The sequence below is a fragment of the Macaca fascicularis genome, chromosome 15, assembly GCF_037993035.2.
Source record: "Macaca fascicularis isolate 582-1 chromosome 15, T2T-MFA8v1.1".
In the NCBI taxonomy this organism is placed as follows: domain Eukaryota; kingdom Metazoa; phylum Chordata; class Mammalia; order Primates; family Cercopithecidae; genus Macaca; species Macaca fascicularis.
In genome coordinates, this window is record NC_088389.1 from 10,884,121 (window position 1) to 10,899,621 (window position 15,501).

The following is a 15,501-nucleotide window of genomic DNA, read 5'->3' on the forward strand; positions in this document are numbered from 1 at the left end:
CTTGCGGGTTGTGTTAATGTGAGTGTGCCAAGGAGACAGTGCCGCTCCCAACACTCCCTTCTCCATGCCCTTCATGGGCTTCGGAAGGCGGCCAGAAACTGCCTTTACACCATTTTGACATCCACACTGGCTAATGATCTCTTGGCCTGGACTTCCATATAAGGACCAGGGATGAGTTTCATTTGCGATGTGGCTTTCAATTGCTTGCCTCTGCCTGGCTGTGTCTGGAAATCAGCATTGCTCTGCCCATTTTATTTTTATGTGTTTGTTTATTTGTTTGAGACAGAGTCTCACTCTGTCGCCGAGGCTGGAGTGCAGTGGCCTAGTCTCGACTCACTGCAACCTCCGCCTCCCAGGTCCAAGTGATTCTCCTGTCTCAGCCTCCCAAGTTGCCGGGATTACAGGCACCTGCCACCATACCCAGCTAGTTTTTTTGTATTTTTAGTAGAGACGGGTTTTCATCGTGTTGGCCAGGCTGGTCTCAAACTCCTGGCCTCAAGTGATTCACCTGCCTCGGCCTCCCAAAGTGCTGGGATTACAGGCGTGAGCCACCGCGCCTACCCTGCTCTGCCCATTTCAATGGTTGAAGCAACTCCTTTGAGACTAAGACTGGGAGGTGGCAGTTTTTAATTTCTCAGGAAAATTCAGGTTTTCTTATCTGACTAGATCTCTAACTAGACTTCCCACCCTTGGAGGAAGATCTGAAGGCTGGCTCGCCCTCTGGAGCTTGGGCATGAGCCTCTTAGAAGCTGACTGGAGACAGGCACGCCCCCTTGCCTAGGGCGGCCTCTCTCTGCTGTCTGCTGAGGCTCTGCATGTGTGGCTACTGCCCAGTGTCCTTTGATGTCTTAGGGGAGATGGAGGTTTTCTTTCAGGGATAAATCCCAGGAAACCAAGCCAGGCAGAGAGGTGGTAGAATACTTTTTATTCTCGACTGTCTCCCCCTGAGGAAGCAACAATACAGAAGCTAAGTCGTCCCCTGTGAAGGGAAAAACCAACAGTCAGACATTACTTTGGGCAAGCTCAGAAGCCAGGGACACATTTTACAATGTTTGGGGTTCAACTATGCTGTGAAAACCAGGTCACTGCCCTTGCTCAGGAGCCGTAAAATCAGAATTCTGGCTTCGGTCATGGTCTCCCTCTCCCAAGTAAAGGAGAAGGGAAGGTGGGTTTATTCCCCTTTGGCTGTGTGGTCCAGAGAACTAAACACACTGAGTTCTGGCCAGATGCGGTGGCTCACACCTGTAATCCCAGCACTTCAAGAGGCCGAGGTGGGTGGATCAGTTGAGGTCAGGAGTTCAAGACCAGCCTGGCCGACATGGTGAAGCCCCGTCTCTACTAAAAAAAAAATACAAAAATTAGCCAGGTGGGGTGGTGAGTGCCTGTAATTCCAGCTACTCAGGAGGCTGAGGCAGGAGAATCGCTTGAACCTGGAGGTGGAGGTTGCAGTGAGCCGAGATCATGCCACTGCATGCCAGCCTGGGAGGCAGAGTGAGACTCCATTTCAAAAAATAACAATAAAATATAAACACACTGCATTCCACATGCTCACCCCCACTCCATCCTGGAGGGGAGCATCCCTGGCTCGCAAACAGCATGTGCCTTGCCTACAGTTGGGGCTGGTGGTGGGGCAAGGAGCGGATGGTCTCCAGCTTGGTGGCTCACTGCAAAGCTGCAGCCCGCAGCAGGGACAGGCCTGGCACTGGAGCCGGATGTGGCTCAAAGAGGACCTAGGTGACAGTTCAGTGCCCTCCTTGGACCCTCTACCACGCCATCCTGTTTGGGAAACTCCTGTAAGTGGGTTTCCTCTTCATCAGCACGGAGCCTGATGCTTAGAAGCGGAAACATTAGAAGTTAAAGCAAGAGGGCCGGGCGCAGTGGCTCACGCCTATAATCCCAACACTTTGGGAGGCTGATCACGAGGGCGGATCACGAGGTCAGGAGATTGAGACCATCCTGGCTAACACGGTGAAACCCCATCTCTACTAAAAATACAAAGAATTAGCCAGGCGTGGTGGCGGGTGCCTGTAGTCCCACCTACTCGGGAGGCTGAGGCAGGATAATGGCGTGGACCTGGGAGGCGGAGCTTGCAGTGAGCAGAGGTCGCGCCACTGCACTCCAGCCTGGGCAACAGAGCGAAACTCTGTCTCAAAAAAAAAAAAAAAAGTTAAAGCAAGAGAGAGAGAGGAAGTCTCAGTAATATATTGGCTGATTCCCTTTGGGGTTAGTAAGTGGCAGGGGCCGTGGGTACCAATGAAAAAAGGACCAACCAGTAAAATCCAAATTAAATAGCAAAGCTCTCCACCGATGTAGCTCCCTGGCTCTGAGTTACAGTTTCCCACCAGGAGGCCTCCAGGGCGGTTTTGAACATCCCCTGGGTTTGAGGCTGACTTTGGTGAGCTGTCTACACTTGTGTTTAGTGGCCCCGGGCTGGGTGCCTATGGCCTGGGCAGGACGAGCGGCTCCCCTGGTGCTCTCCTGGCGTGCCTGGGGCTCACTCACGTGCTGCAGCACCTTGCGTGGCAACTTCTCAGAGTGGGCAATCCATTCTTTCATTAAGTCTAGCACGAGGGGGATGAGGCTGACCACGCCTCCGTAGTGGTTCCGGGCCTCGTCACAGCTGAGGTGGTTCACCACGTCATGAGGGTATCTGCAGGATGGCAGGGGGCCGGGTGAGCCCATGCTCCCGGGACTTGCCATGCCGTGGCAAGCAGCCGCCAGACCTCAGGCACAGCAGAGTCACCTGGGGAGGCTTTAGAACTGGACACACAGCATGCTCAGGCTCTCTGTCCCCAGAGATTCTGGCAGACCAGGCCTGGGGTGCCACAGGCCTCAGGTAATTCTGGTGTGAAAGACAGGAGGTGCAAACCACTGCCCCACGGTCCGCAGGAACCTGGGTTGGGGGTGAGGAACTGGCTGGCTCATCCCTCTGGCTCATCTCACCCTGGTATCTACAGAGCTTCCCCAGGCTCTGGCCCACTGTCCCGCGGGCTCCCAGGCTGTCAGGATGAGGAGCCCTCAGTGGCGGTGCTGCTGCCCCTGGGAGGCAGCGCTAGCGTCCACTTCTTTGCATGTCAGTGAGGATCTCTGTGGGCTTCCGGGGGCAACTGCTCTGGGCTCTACATCCGCTTCTCCACCTGCCTGGTGCTAACACCCGTGAGACATTTGGTATCCTGCCATGTCTATGATGCTTGTAAAGAAAAGTTTTCGTTGAATCCGAGAGGAGACTGGGATTTCCTGCCCAGGGTGGTCTAACAGGAGCCACATGACCCAGACAACAGGAAAGAAGCAGGACAGAGGCCTCCCCACAGGCACACACGGGGCCTCAAAAGCAGCACCAGAGGGACTTACTTTGCTCTGAGGCTGCTTAAGTCATTGCTTTGGCTAACGAGGGTTTTGCATTTCTCGAGGAGGTTGTTGGTGACTGGGGTGCCAGAGTGCACGGCCTCAAAGTGCTGGCAGAGCTTACTCAGCTCTGAACAGATGTCCAGGAACATGAGCAGAATCCGCCGGTCTGTGGAGTTGTTGCAGTGGTGTTCCATGTAGCTCTGCACCTGCAAAGGCCACCGCCACATGAGCTGGGGACATGCCAACCCGGGTCCTGGCTGGCTTATGGTGCAGATGTCCAGGAGCACCCACCCTACTCCCTCCCACCCTCCATGATTCATGGGGGAGATGCAAGTAACGCGTAAGCATTTTAAGGTACAGACCACTCTATATAGTGGTATCTCTCTGGATGGATGGATGGATGGATGGATGGATGGATGGATGGATGGATACATAGATAGATGATATGAAATTAATGGATTGGCTGGGCACAGTGGCTCACACATGTAATCCCAGCACTTTGGGAGGCTGAGGTGGGCAGGGATCACTTGAGGTCAGGAGTTTGAGACCAGCCTGGTCAACATGGTAAAACCCCATCTCTACTAGGAAAAAACAAAATTAGCCAGGCGTGGTGGCACATGCCTGTAGTCCCAGCTACTCAGGAGGCTAAGGCAGGAAAACCACTTGAACCCGGGAGGCGGAGGCTGCAGTGAGCCGAGATCACACCACTGCACTCCAGCCTGGGTAACAGAGCAAGACGCCATCTCAAAAAAAAAAAAAAAAAAAAATTAATTAAATTAAATGGATGGATGGATGGGTAGATAGATAGACGGATATAAAATCAAGTGTTCCAGCACCATGCAAAATGCTTTACAGGCCTGCTCTCACTTGTCTTCATCTAAACCCTACACACTGAGTAGGTACCTTTTTAAATTCTCATCTTACAGATGAGTACCATGACATGAGCACTGGAGGTCTGGAGAGGTGAAATAACCTGCCCAGGGCACCAGTGGCTTAGTTGGATGTTGTCCCCAGCTCAGTGGCTCCATGCCCTACCCCTCACCTGTCCCCATGCCACCTGAACCAACCACTACCTAAAGCAAAAGGGGGCTGCCCCCTGACTTAATGCCACAGTGCCTGTCATCCCACTTAGAGAGTTCATTGTGAGAAATGCCAGCGTGGGCCACCCATACTGAGGAAACAGCAGGGACTGGAATCTTTTGGGCTTCAGCTGTACTATGTTCACAAGCTGGAGGAAGGAGGGGCAGGCGAGTAAGTGGAGCTTATTGGGTTACCAAGTGACTGCATCCGAGGTTGAGCCAGAGCCGGAGGTCTGATCTTGTGCTAAGGAGGAATTGGCTGTGGTCCAGGCCAGGTTAACAGACCCATTTCACGGTCAGATGGTTCTACTCTCCACAATCTGACGACAGATGCAGGTATCACCTCCTCCAGCACCCACAAAGGTCTACATCTAAATCAGGGTTTTCTTGCTGTAACCGTTTGCCTTTTTGTTGCTAAGGGATGTTTCCCCAAACAATCTGAAGTGCTTCCTTCTCAAGGATTGCCAGGCACACAGCAGCTTTGTAAGGGCGCGAGGGTTTTGACACACATACCCACAAGGGCACCTGTGGGGGTCGAGGAGGAGGAACCTGCCCCAAGGTGTAACTACAACAGAGCACTGGTGGGGGGACCGGGGGGCGGTGCACGGTGTGCAGGGAACCTTTGGACACTTTTGGTTCAGGGAGGGCAGGGGAGGGGTAAGAGGCAACTCAGAACACAAGGCCACTATTTACCAATAGCCTTCAGTTGAACCTAAGGCAAGAAGGCCACTCCCTTATGCATTGATAGAGATTCTGGGAAGGGACACTTGTTGACTTTTGAAGCTTCTGGAGGATGGACGAGAAAGGATGTAGCCAGTTTCTTTCCTTTCTTCCCCCGAAGTCCAGGTTTACAGAAGAGGAAGTTTATTTTCCAGTAGCTCAGGGGCTGCGTGCATGGGCAAATATGGCTAAACTGGCTAAATGTCACAAGTCGCTGAATCTGGGTGAGGGTTATATGGGTGCTGCTTTTCTGTACATTTAACTGGTTTTTTTTGAGAGAGAGAGGGTCTTGCTGTGTCGCCCAGGCTGGAGTGCAGTGGTATGATCTTGGCTCACTGCAGCCTCTGCCTCCAGGGTTCATGTGATTCTCATGCCTCAGCCTCCCGAGTCACTGGGACTATAGGTGCGCGCCACCACACCTGGCTAATTTTTGGATTTTTAGTAAAGATGGGGTTTCACCATGTTGGCCAGGATGGTCTCAAACTCCTGGCCTCAGGTGATCCACCCACCTTGGCCTCCCAAAGTGCTGGGATTACCAGCATGAGCCGCTGCATCTAGCCTCTACATTTAACATTTTTTTGAGTTAAAAAATTGAGGAAACATTTTACCAAAATTAGAAAAAAAGATTTTTTTTTCTTTTTTTTTTTTGTTTTTTGAGACGCAGTCTTGCTCTGTGGCCCAGGCTGGAGTGCAATGGCATAATCTCAGCTCACTGCAACCTCCGCCTCCCAGATTCAAGCAATTCTCCTGCCTCAGCCTCCTGAGTAGCTGGGATTACAGGCACCCGCCACCATGCCCGGCTAATTTTTGTATTTTTAGTAGAGATGGGGTTTCACCATGTTGGTCAGGCTGGTCTCAAACTCCTGACCTCGTGATCCACCTGCCTCGGCCTCTCAAAGTGCTGGGATTACAGGCATCAGCCACCACGCCTGGCCAGAAAAAAAGCTTTTAAAGGATGCTGCCAGCGAGGGGGTCGCTTGTTCCTCCCGAGCCTGTTTCTCCTCTGCAGTTCTGAGCCCTGTGCCTGTTCCCACCCATCTTGGGGCAGTTACCCTTCCACAGGCTGACTCCCTCCAAGCTGCGAAGGGCCGGCCTGTGTGTGTTCCTAACCGCACTGCAGCTCCAGCCCCTAACTTCCTGGAAGGCTCATTTGGTCTTGAGGCCTCCAAGTCCTGCAGAGCAAACCTGGACAGCAGCTAACCTTGGAGGAGATGCAGGTTAAATAAAAACATCTGCGAAAGCACCTGGCAGTGTGCTTGGCATCCCACAGTTCCTCAACCCCCAGTGGAATCTGATGGCAGGGACAGGATCCCTCTGGTCACCAATAAATCCCCAGTTTTCTATGGGTGACCACCGAACCTGCGTCACAGATGAGGACACTGAGGCACAGAAAGGTGAGGTCACTGGCGGAGGCCACAGCAGTGGCACACGGTAGAGGTAGGACGTAAGCCCCAGCTGGCTGAGTCTTAAGCCCGCCTCTTTAACTGCTGTGTTATTCACTTACATATTTGGTGGAGAAACAAATGAAGGACTCATTCCACCATTTAGGTTCTGGGTCTGGGTCCTGATTCTGGCACAAATGTGCTTCCCCTGTCTGGGCCCCAGTGGTTTCATCTTTCATGAGAGGGGGCTGGGCTTGTTGCCCCTCGGCCGGCGTGGGGGTCGGGAGCCCCACCTGCCCGATGCTGGAGATGGGCCGGATCTTGTCGTGGGCGTTCTCCCTGCAGTGCTCCAGAGCGGCAGTGAAGGTGAGCTGCTGCTGCTGGAAGAGCTTGTACTTCTGCTCGATGCCGCGAAGCAATTCTTTCACCTCATTCATTGTCTTCCTCTGTGGTCATTTACAGGAGAGGAGGAATCTGTGGGGAGAAAGAGGGTAGTGATGAGGTCCCGGGACCCAGTGCTCGGATCCAGCTCTGGAGGGAATGACTGTCAGGTCACTCTCACTGGAGCACCTGTGAGCGCCTCCCCACAGAAGAAAGCGCGGCCCTGGGAGGCTGCACACTTGTCCGGACCCCCCAGGCTGTCCATGACAGAGCTGAGCCTGACCTCGAAATTTACCCTCCATGAACACATTCTTTGCCATGAAATGTGACTTCTTCCATCAGCTGTGGACCGAGTTTCTCTGGTTCTGTTTCTCCAGATGTGGGATCTACACACATGCACGCACACACGTACACGCACGCACACACATACATGTGCACACACAAGCACATGCATACACACACGCACGTGTGTACACACACACAGCCTCCAATCCCTCACTGTGGTGTCAGGGATCAAGGGATATACCACAGGATATAAAACCAGGGGATTATCAGTGTGGATCAAATTATTTTAAAGTATCTGCTGCTCTGCAATTGGTGGGAAAGTCTGGGAATTCCTTCCCATGAATTAAGCGGGGAGAAGAATCAATACTAGACTGTCTAGTTTGAGAAGATGTGAGTCTGCCTGCTCTGGGCTGGGGGCAGGAGCCTTGGTCTCAGGTTTGCGCATTCTCAGGGCAGGGCTGGTGGCTAGTGGACTGCTCTCTGACCCTGCTAATTGCTGGAATGCCGTGATCAGTAACATGGAGGCTGTGGGGAGGGCTCTCTCTTGGCACCTCACAGACTGTCCCTGCTGTGATTTGGGTGGTCCACAGAGCATCTACAATCCTCCTGTGGGCAGAAGAGTCTGTGGGTGTGTGCTCCACGACATCACGATTTTGCTGAGTGCGTGCAAAATGCTCCAGACCACAGATTTCTATCACATTAGAGCGGGAAGGGACTCAGAAAACAAACTCCCTTGAGCTGCTACAGGGAAAGTGAGGCTCAGAGGGAAAGGTTTTGCCCAGGGTGTCACAGCAAATTTGTGCCCAAGACACCCTGGGTCCTAGGCTTCCTTACGTCTAACCAGCATCGTCAGTGCTGCCACACTCGGCTGCCCCTCCACTGCCTCCAGAACAAAGTCCAGGCTCGAATGTGTCACCACATGAGCAGGGGTCAGAGAAGGCTGTGCTGAGGTCAGGTCCAGTCCAAGGGAGATGTTGGAGAGGGAAGGGGCCAGAACATTTAGCATGGACTGGGGCAGGGAAGGCACATTCCAAGCTTCCAAGCAGGTCCCAGGTGGATAGGAATGAGAACAAGACAAGGCTGGGAAATATTTCTTTCTGCTGTGTCCAGAGCAGGGCTGGAGCTGGGGGTCCAGCTTGAACCCAGGTGGTCAAGGCTGCAGTGAGCCATGATCACAGTACTGCACTCCAGCCTGGGGGACACAGTGAGACCCTGTCTCGAAAAACAAACAAACAAATAAACAAACAAAAAAAAACAAAAAAACCCCACAGAGGCGGGGGAGACGACATCAGAGGAATGAAAGGAAACACAGGAACAGACCAGGAGATGGCCTCTGCGAGATGATGGGTGTGGTAAATCAGGGAACTTGGAGGAGGCTGGGGAAGAGGCCCTTTAGCAAGATGGAGCCCAGCCACAGAGCCTCTATCCCTGGAGCCAAAAGCCAGCAAGGCTGCCTTAGAGGAGCCACCTTAAGAGCCACTGAGCGGGTCTCCTGGAAAGACAAGAGTATGCTTCTGCAGCAGAGCCACAGGGCTGTGACTATCAGCAGACACAGGGGCAGCTGCAGCTCCCCTGGGGGTGGGCTGGGGCCAGGGCCAGGACAGGCAGGGCAGGATCCTCTTTCCAGCTCAACTTCCTATGGAAAGGAGAGCTGAGGGTGGGGAATGAGGTGGGGGTTTATGACGCCTGCCATGGTTTATTGACACCTGCCACATCCTTGGCTGGTCCCCACCACATGGAGCAGACACGCCGACTCACGCACAGTGGTTTCCTGTTGCGCCTCCCATGGTGTCCGGCTCACCCAGGCCCAACTAGGGCGAGATGAGGAAGGCACTTGCCTCCGTGCAAAACTTAAGGAGGTGCCAAAAAACTCAGCAATCAGGATAAAAATAGACCAGGCACAGTGGCTCACACCTGTAATCCCAGCACTTTGGGAGGCTGAGGCAGGAGGATCACTTGAACCCAGGAGGTCAAGGCTGCAGTGAGCCATGATCGCAGTATTGCACTCCAACCTGGGTGACACAGTGAGACCGTGTCTCCAAAAGAAAAAAAAAAAAAAGCATCTTGAGTAGCTGGGATTACAGGTGTGTGCCACTACACCTGGCTATTTTTTGTATTTTTAGTAGAGATGGAATTTCACCATGTCAGCTAGGCTGGTCTTGAACTCCTGGCCTCAAGTGAACCACCTTTCTCAGCCTCCGAAAGTGCTGGGATGACAGGCAAGAGCCACTGTATCCAGCCCCAAAAACGTTTTTTAAAGAACGGGTCTTGCTCTTTCACGCAGGCTGGAGTGTGGTGGTGTGATCATGACTCACTGCAACCTTGACCTCCTGGGCTTCCACCTCAGCCTCTTGAGTAGCTAGGACCTCAGGTACGTGCCACCGTGCCTGACTACTTGTTTTCTTTCTTTCTTTTTTTTTTTTTTTTTGTAGAGATGGGGGTCTCCCTATGTTGCTCAGGCTGGTCTCGAACTCCTGGGCTCCAGCGATCCTCCCACCTCAGCCTCCCAATGTGCTGGGATTAGAAGCATGAGCTGGCAGCGTCAGAATTTGTAAAGAAAAGATTGCTGCACCTTGCCATATTGAAACCTGAGACAAGAGGAGAAATCAGTAATACTGAGCCTACCTTTACTTAAATTTTTGACATGTTACTCTAAATGGATTTTAGGCATTATTTTTGATTTTTTAAAAATATTGCATTAAAACATGAAAAATGTCCACCTCAGTGATTGAACTGTTGGCATTCCCTTAAGTTTTATGCTGAGAGTGCATCACTTGCCTTGCCCTAATCTTGGCCCAGGGCTTACAAATGACTCAAAGGTGAAGCTCCAGGAAAGTTAGAGAGAGCACATAGGTGGAGCTCCAGGCAGAAGGGGCATGTGCCCTTTTGGCCTGGCTTTTCCCCCATCATGAGAGAGCTGTGGCTGGTAGAGGTTGACAGGAACTGACTCTGTTCTTGATCCTAGCAACTTGTGACATGCACACCACAAATGTCATGAGAGGAGCTGGAGCCCTGGAATCACAGAGGCCTGGATTCAAATCCTGACTCCACCCCTTCTTGCTGACCTTGGGCAAGCTGCCCATCTTCCCTAAGCCTCAGTGTGCAGCAGCCTCCCAGCCTGGGGTGAGCTGACACGAGACCGGAGGTGTACGGCGTGGACCATGGGGCCCGGAATGTGGTGGTGCTATCATCAGAATCATCAACGCGACTGTGGCTGAAGCGTGTGTGTGTGCAATGGCAGGGGACACCATCACAGGCATGGTGTGTACCTCAAAAGAAGCAGGAACTGCTAAGGGCTTGACCTCCCGGAGGAAGGGATGTTTGGATCCGGACTTGAGAAGGAGGAGGCTGTGGAGAGGTGAGACAGGTGTGCAGTGGGGGTGGGACCCTGGGCTGGAGGTTGGTGTGTGGGGACGTGGGACTGTGCAGAAGAGGACAGTGGACAGGGTCAGGCTGAGGGACCCCAGTGTCAGGTGAGGCATTTGAAAGAACAGCAGAAGGCTTCTAAGCCAAGGGGGTGAAAAGCACTTCATGCATTCATTCACTTGTGCGTTCCTACTGTGTGCCAGGCACTATTCAGGTGCTGGGGTGTCCAACAAGACTCCCCGCCCTGGAGGAGCTCGTCTGTCACAGGGGAAGGCAGACCATGCGGAAGAGCGAAATGAACAGCATTTTAGATAAGGAGGAAATAAAGCAGGGAAGCAGGTGGGAACCTGGAGAACGAAGGGCCACTGTCTGCTGGAGGGGCATTTGCAGGAGGAGGGTGGGCACGGTGCCGGGACAGCTGGGGCTGTGCTCCAGCCCTCAAGGAGATCCTGGCCTGAAGAAGGGTGGCTCACTCCAGTCCTCCTAAGAACAGCGTGGGTCATGGGATGCGGCTCTAGGACATGTTAGCTCAAGTCCTCACCACGGCCTTAGAGCCAGGTACCATGGTTATCCTCACAGGATAGATTAGGAAACTGAGGCCAGATAAGGAATGGGCAAGTCAGGACTTCCTGCTCAGCTCTGCCTGGCTTTATAAAGTCTGGGCTCTTCACTTGGATCCCTCCCTTCTTCCTCCCTTCCTCCTTCCTCCTCCCCTTCTCCTTGGTAGTACTTAGAGACAAACACACCAGACATCAGACTGACTGTGGAGGTGAGGATAGGGAATGCGAAGGGCCTGAAGAGCTGCCTGACGTCTCCAGGGGTTCAGCCACTGACTAGAGCCCTAGCCCTAGGCCTCACTGCCATGACCACTAGACTTTCCCTTTTCCTTGACCCAAAGCAAGGAGGACTAAACATTCAGGGGGCTGCCCTTTATGTGCCCAGCTCCCTGTCACCCTCTTGGGGCTTCCTGGGGTTGTCAGGTTCTCCAGGGATACAGCACTACCTTGGCTGGTGGCCCCAAGAGCCGCTGAGAGCAAAACTGACTCCGTTCTTGATCCTAGCAACTTGTGACATGCATGCCAGGAATGTCATGAGAGGAGCTGTAATAAGCTATCCGAAGTGATCGTCCCTTGAACGAGAGCCACTGCAGCCAAATTAGTGTGGATGAAAGGCACAGGGTATGGGCACTTCTCGATCTGGGGGAGGAGGGAGGAAAAAAATGATTACCCATAGGTTTTAGGCTTTAATTGATTTGTATTTTTCCAGGCTGGTAAAGAAGATTAAATCATGGTAGGAAAAGCGCCTAGGGCTTAAAATAAATGAGGAGAAAGGCAAGTCATTTCAGAAATGTCCAGGAAGCAAACCAAAGCTCTCCAGTGCAAATGGCAGGCATGGCTGTTGTGTACTTTGTTCAGGAGGAGGCAGCTTCCTTTTCTTCCCCAGCTATCTTTACAGTTGGGTTTGACAAGCCTACCAAGGTGTGCACGCTTTGAGGAAGCGGTTTGGAGGTGAGGAGGCAACAGTGCTGGCTTTTACATTGGGCACGTCTCTGGGCTGGTGGCTGGTAGAAAAAGGCTTTAGCTGGAGCCTGTATGTGGAGTTCATGCCCTGGCTCTGCCCGATTTAATCAGTGACCCTAGCCAAGATTTCTCCCTTTTCTGGGCCTCAATTTATCCATCTGTCAAATGAGAGAGTTTGGATTAGCCTCTTCTTCAAGAGGCCTTCTGGTTCTAAGGCTGTATGATCAACAACTGATGAGGAAAGAAGCCCAGAAAGGGGAAGTGACTCGCCCAAAGTTACCCAGCCAACCACTCCTCATTGTTCTAATCCTCCAATTTCTCATCTGTAAAATGGGAATGAAGGTGCCCATTTCACAGGGTTGTTGGAACGATTAAATGAAATACTACTACTAATAGTAGCCCCATATATTGTGTGCTTACTGCATGCCAGTTACTCTCCAATACATTAGCTCCTGAAATCCTTCAGCAGTTCCTGCTTCACAGGCGAGGAAAGTGAGGCACGGATCAAGTAAAGAGTTTGCCAAGCTCACACAGTAAGAAGTGGAGCCAAGACTGGAATCTGGGGCTGTCTGCACTGACTGTGCCATTTTCCCTCTCCATAAGGTACAGAGACAACAGAGTTTCGCCTAGAGCACAATGTTAAGAGTTCAACAAACTCTTACAGTTCCTACTGTTAATGGCAACAGACAAGAGCTAGAGCTCCCTATTCAGTGTTGCGACTAATAAAATATCAAGCTGCCCCGTACCACTGGGAATTCACACGACTCGAAAAGCTCCATCTCCAGCGCGAACCTTCCCCTCGCCACCCACCCAGACAGCTATGCAGGCCCCTCCATCCTCCGGACCCCTCCATCTTTCCATCCTCCACCCCAGCTTCCAGTTTCTGACCCAGAGGCCGGGATGGGGTCTGAGTGGGCCCACCCACGGTCATCGCTGTTTACCCTTGCTTGTTCTAGAGCGCTCTTCGCTCCACGGAGCACCCAGAAGCTGAAGTCACTCCGTGAGTGTCGGTGCCCCGGAGGGTTGGGGAGGCCCGTCCCAGGTCTTGGGAGGCGAGGGTGGGTGGGGAGGTCGGGCGAGAAGGGGCGGGGCCGCGGGCCTGATTGTTACCGCCGGTGCCATAGCAATCGGGTCACGTGGCGGCTGGGCCAGAGCCGGGGAGCCGGAGGTGGGGTCTACCCGGGCTCGACGCTAGGAGTTGGGCTGAGGATTTCAACCCGATCCTCGAACCTCCGGCCCATCCCATAGACGCCCCTCCCTCTTCAAACACCCTCCCCCACATTTATTCCCGCATCTCTATTTTAAAGATGGGGAAACTGAGGCACAGGGAGCGGGGCCAGGGAGCACTGACAGAACCAGAAGCAGGGTCCGCCTCGGAGGGCCGACCTGCCCTTTCTGGGTTTCGTCGAGGGTCTCAGATACGAGGAGACCCAGCTGGAAGCCACCTGAGGGTGTCTCCCGCTAAGATGCGCAAATGGGGAAAGAGAGGTCGGGGTGAGGGAAAGAACTTGCCCGAGCCGCAGAGCGCGTCAGCCGAAGAGGTCGGGGCGGGGGCGACCCGCGCGACCGAGGCTCGGGGATCTCGGCCCGGCGCGGAGCCTGCAGGGCGGGGCTGCGGCGCGTGCTGATGACGCAGACGGCGCGGCGGCCCTGGCGACGCGGTTACTAGGGAGCGGCGCGCCGCGACTGCTGCATGGACTCGGCCAGCGCCCCGCACCGTATCCCCCCCGAGATGCCCCAGTACGGGGAGGAGAACCACATCTTCGAGTTGATGCAGGTGACCGGACACCCCTGCCTGTCGCGACGCTGGCGGCGGCTCGGGAGCCTCCACCGCGACGTCGGGTGCGCGGCCGGGACCCGTAGCTGGGGCCGAGTCATGCGCCCACGAAGCAGCCCAACTCGAGGTGTCCGATTCGTGTGTCGCCGTGACCCCGAGGGGGCCCTCGAGCTGGGGACGCCCCTGGCCCTGCCAGGGTTTGCCTCAGGCGGACCCAGAGGGAGGAAGGGGGCCACTTGAGCCGAGATTTGTTCCTGGTGCCTTAAGATCTGGAACCAGTCCTTTCCTTGTCTCGGTTTCCCCACCTGTGAAATGCCAGCTTGGAAGAGGTGGTCTCCTAGGGGCTCTCCTGGCTCTGACAGTTCCCATCTGTCGAATTTGTGGGGAGCCTCTCGGCCCAGGTTTCTGAGGTGGGCATTGTCCGAGTTCAAGCTGGCATCTCCATCCTCGGAGAAGACTGCCTCGGGGACAGCAGCGTCTCCCACCCTGGTCCCTCCCCCTCAGGGCCGGACGTCCCCTGCAGCTCCGAAGCTCTCATCCTGGCTCCAGGCCTGACTGGGCCCCTAGCTCACCGTGTGACTTTGGGCGGGGCCCCGCCCCCGCCAGGGCCCCAGTTTTCCCTTCTGCACTTGGTGGAGGTCAAGGCTTTCAGGAGCTGGAGGGGATGAACTCTCAGCCACTCAAAGGTTCTGGGAGGCAAAGGGAAGCTGGAGCTCAGTTTCCAGAACATTTGTCTGCTCACCAGGGTACACCCCGTCCCCAGGGGCATGGCATGGAGGGCATAGTGGTGTCTGTGGTCATTTGAGACTCTGCCCTGCACACTAGATAGCTGAGCCCAGACAAAGAAACCCGTGTCTGTACCTCCATCAAACACATTCCGCTTGGAAAGTTTTAACTGATAGAGGGAGAGCAAGAGATTCCGAAAACTGCTTGAGTGGCCAATCACAAATAAAATAGCTAGCTGGGTTAGAAGTCAGCAGGTCAGGGCAGGATGGGGGAGCATCTGGAGCCCTGCTGTCTGCTCTAGAGAACCTGGTGTGTTTTCCACAGTGATTGTTGGAGGAGTTGCCCAGGAAAGCTTTTCCTGATTTTGAAACAGGGTCTTGCACTGTTGCCCAGGCTGGAGTGCAGTGATGCAGTTATGGCTTACGGCAGCCTTGAACTCCTAGGCTCAAGCAATCCTTCTGCCTCAGCCCCTCCAGAGTAGCTGAAACTACAGGCGCAGGCCACCATACCTGGCTAATCTTTTTTTTTAATTTTAGTAGAGACGAGGTCTTGCTATGTTGCCCGGACTGGTCTTGAACTCCTGGGCTCAAACAGTCCTTCTGCCTCTGCCTTCCAACAAGAAAGCTTTCAGTCCAATATTTCCAGTCCTTAGTCATCTGTGTATTCCCTCCATGGTTTTGACCATTTCCATTTTTTATACTTTTGACTTTAAAATAATTTTAGATTCACAGGAAGTTAAAAAATAGTATGGATTTCTGGTCTCCCCTCCCCCATTGCCCCAGTGATAACATCTAACATAACTGTAGCACATTGTCGAAACCAGGAAACTGGCATTGGTACAAGAGGGTTACCTGAACTGTAGGCCTTATTTGGATTTCCTCCATTTTTACCTGCATGGATGTTTTTGTTGTGCATAC

At 53.6% G+C, this 15,501-nt stretch overlaps 2 protein-coding genes across 29 annotated transcripts in view; one reads left to right on the forward strand and one right to left on the reverse strand.

The window, feature by feature from the left end:
• Window positions 1-908: 908 nt before the first annotated feature.
• Window positions 909-14,317, reverse strand: SPACA9 (sperm acrosome associated 9). Of its 14 annotated transcripts, XM_074016165.1 has the most exons (6): window positions 13,023-13,098; window positions 11,565-11,757; window positions 6,823-7,003; window positions 3,352-3,554; window positions 2,503-2,650; window positions 909-979 (listed from the first exon to the last, which is right to left on the reverse strand). In XM_074016165.1, the coding sequence occupies exons 3-6, from the start codon at window positions 6,964-6,966 to the stop codon at window positions 968-970; spliced, it is 507 nt and encodes a 168-aa protein (XP_073872266.1). In that variant the 5' UTR covers window positions 6,967-7,003; window positions 11,565-11,757; window positions 13,023-13,098; the 3' UTR covers window positions 909-967. The 14 variants fall into 14 exon arrangements, with proteins under 14 accessions (XP_073872266.1, XP_065386025.1, XP_045229968.1 ...); XM_065529953.1 differs by lacking the exons at window positions 11,565-11,757; window positions 13,023-13,098 and adding an exon at window positions 13,594-13,697; XM_045374033.2 differs by lacking the exons at window positions 11,565-11,757; window positions 13,023-13,098 and adding an exon at window positions 13,594-13,697 and having other exon boundaries at window positions 909-1,338.
• AK8 (adenylate kinase 8) overlaps window positions 13,714-15,501 on the forward strand; it is a 157,633-nt gene continuing 155,845 nt past the window's right edge. For 11 of the 15 annotated variants that reach the window (XR_012424208.1, XM_074016157.1, XM_074016148.1 and 8 more), the window contains exon 1: window positions 13,714-13,858. Coding sequence is in view for 5 of the 15 variants with exons in the window: in XM_074016148.1 (XP_073872249.1) it covers window positions 13,775-13,858 (84 nt within the window). In the remaining 10 variants the exon portion in view is untranslated. Of the gene's footprint in view, window positions 13,986-15,501 lie in introns of all 15 variants that reach the window. The other 4 variants (XM_045374024.2, XM_074016152.1, XM_074016153.1 and 1 more) reach the window with 2 other exon arrangements.

What these genes read in the sequence shown, in the direction of transcription:
- SPACA9 (XM_074016162.1), bottom strand. Translation starts at nt 6,966, where the DNA reads ATGAATGAGGTGAAAGAATTGCTTCGCGGCATCGAGCAGAAGTACAAG. An exon ending in TTTGTTTCTCCACCAAATAT is followed by an intron (nt 3,555 to 6,651) that starts GTAAGTGAATAA and finishes TGGCCTTTGCAG; the next exon opens with GTGCAGAGCTACATGGAACA. An exon ending in TTAAGCAGCCTCAGAGCAAA is followed by an intron (nt 2,651 to 3,351) that starts GTAAGTCCCTCT and finishes GCCATCCTGCAG; the next exon opens with ATACCCTCATGACGTGGTGA.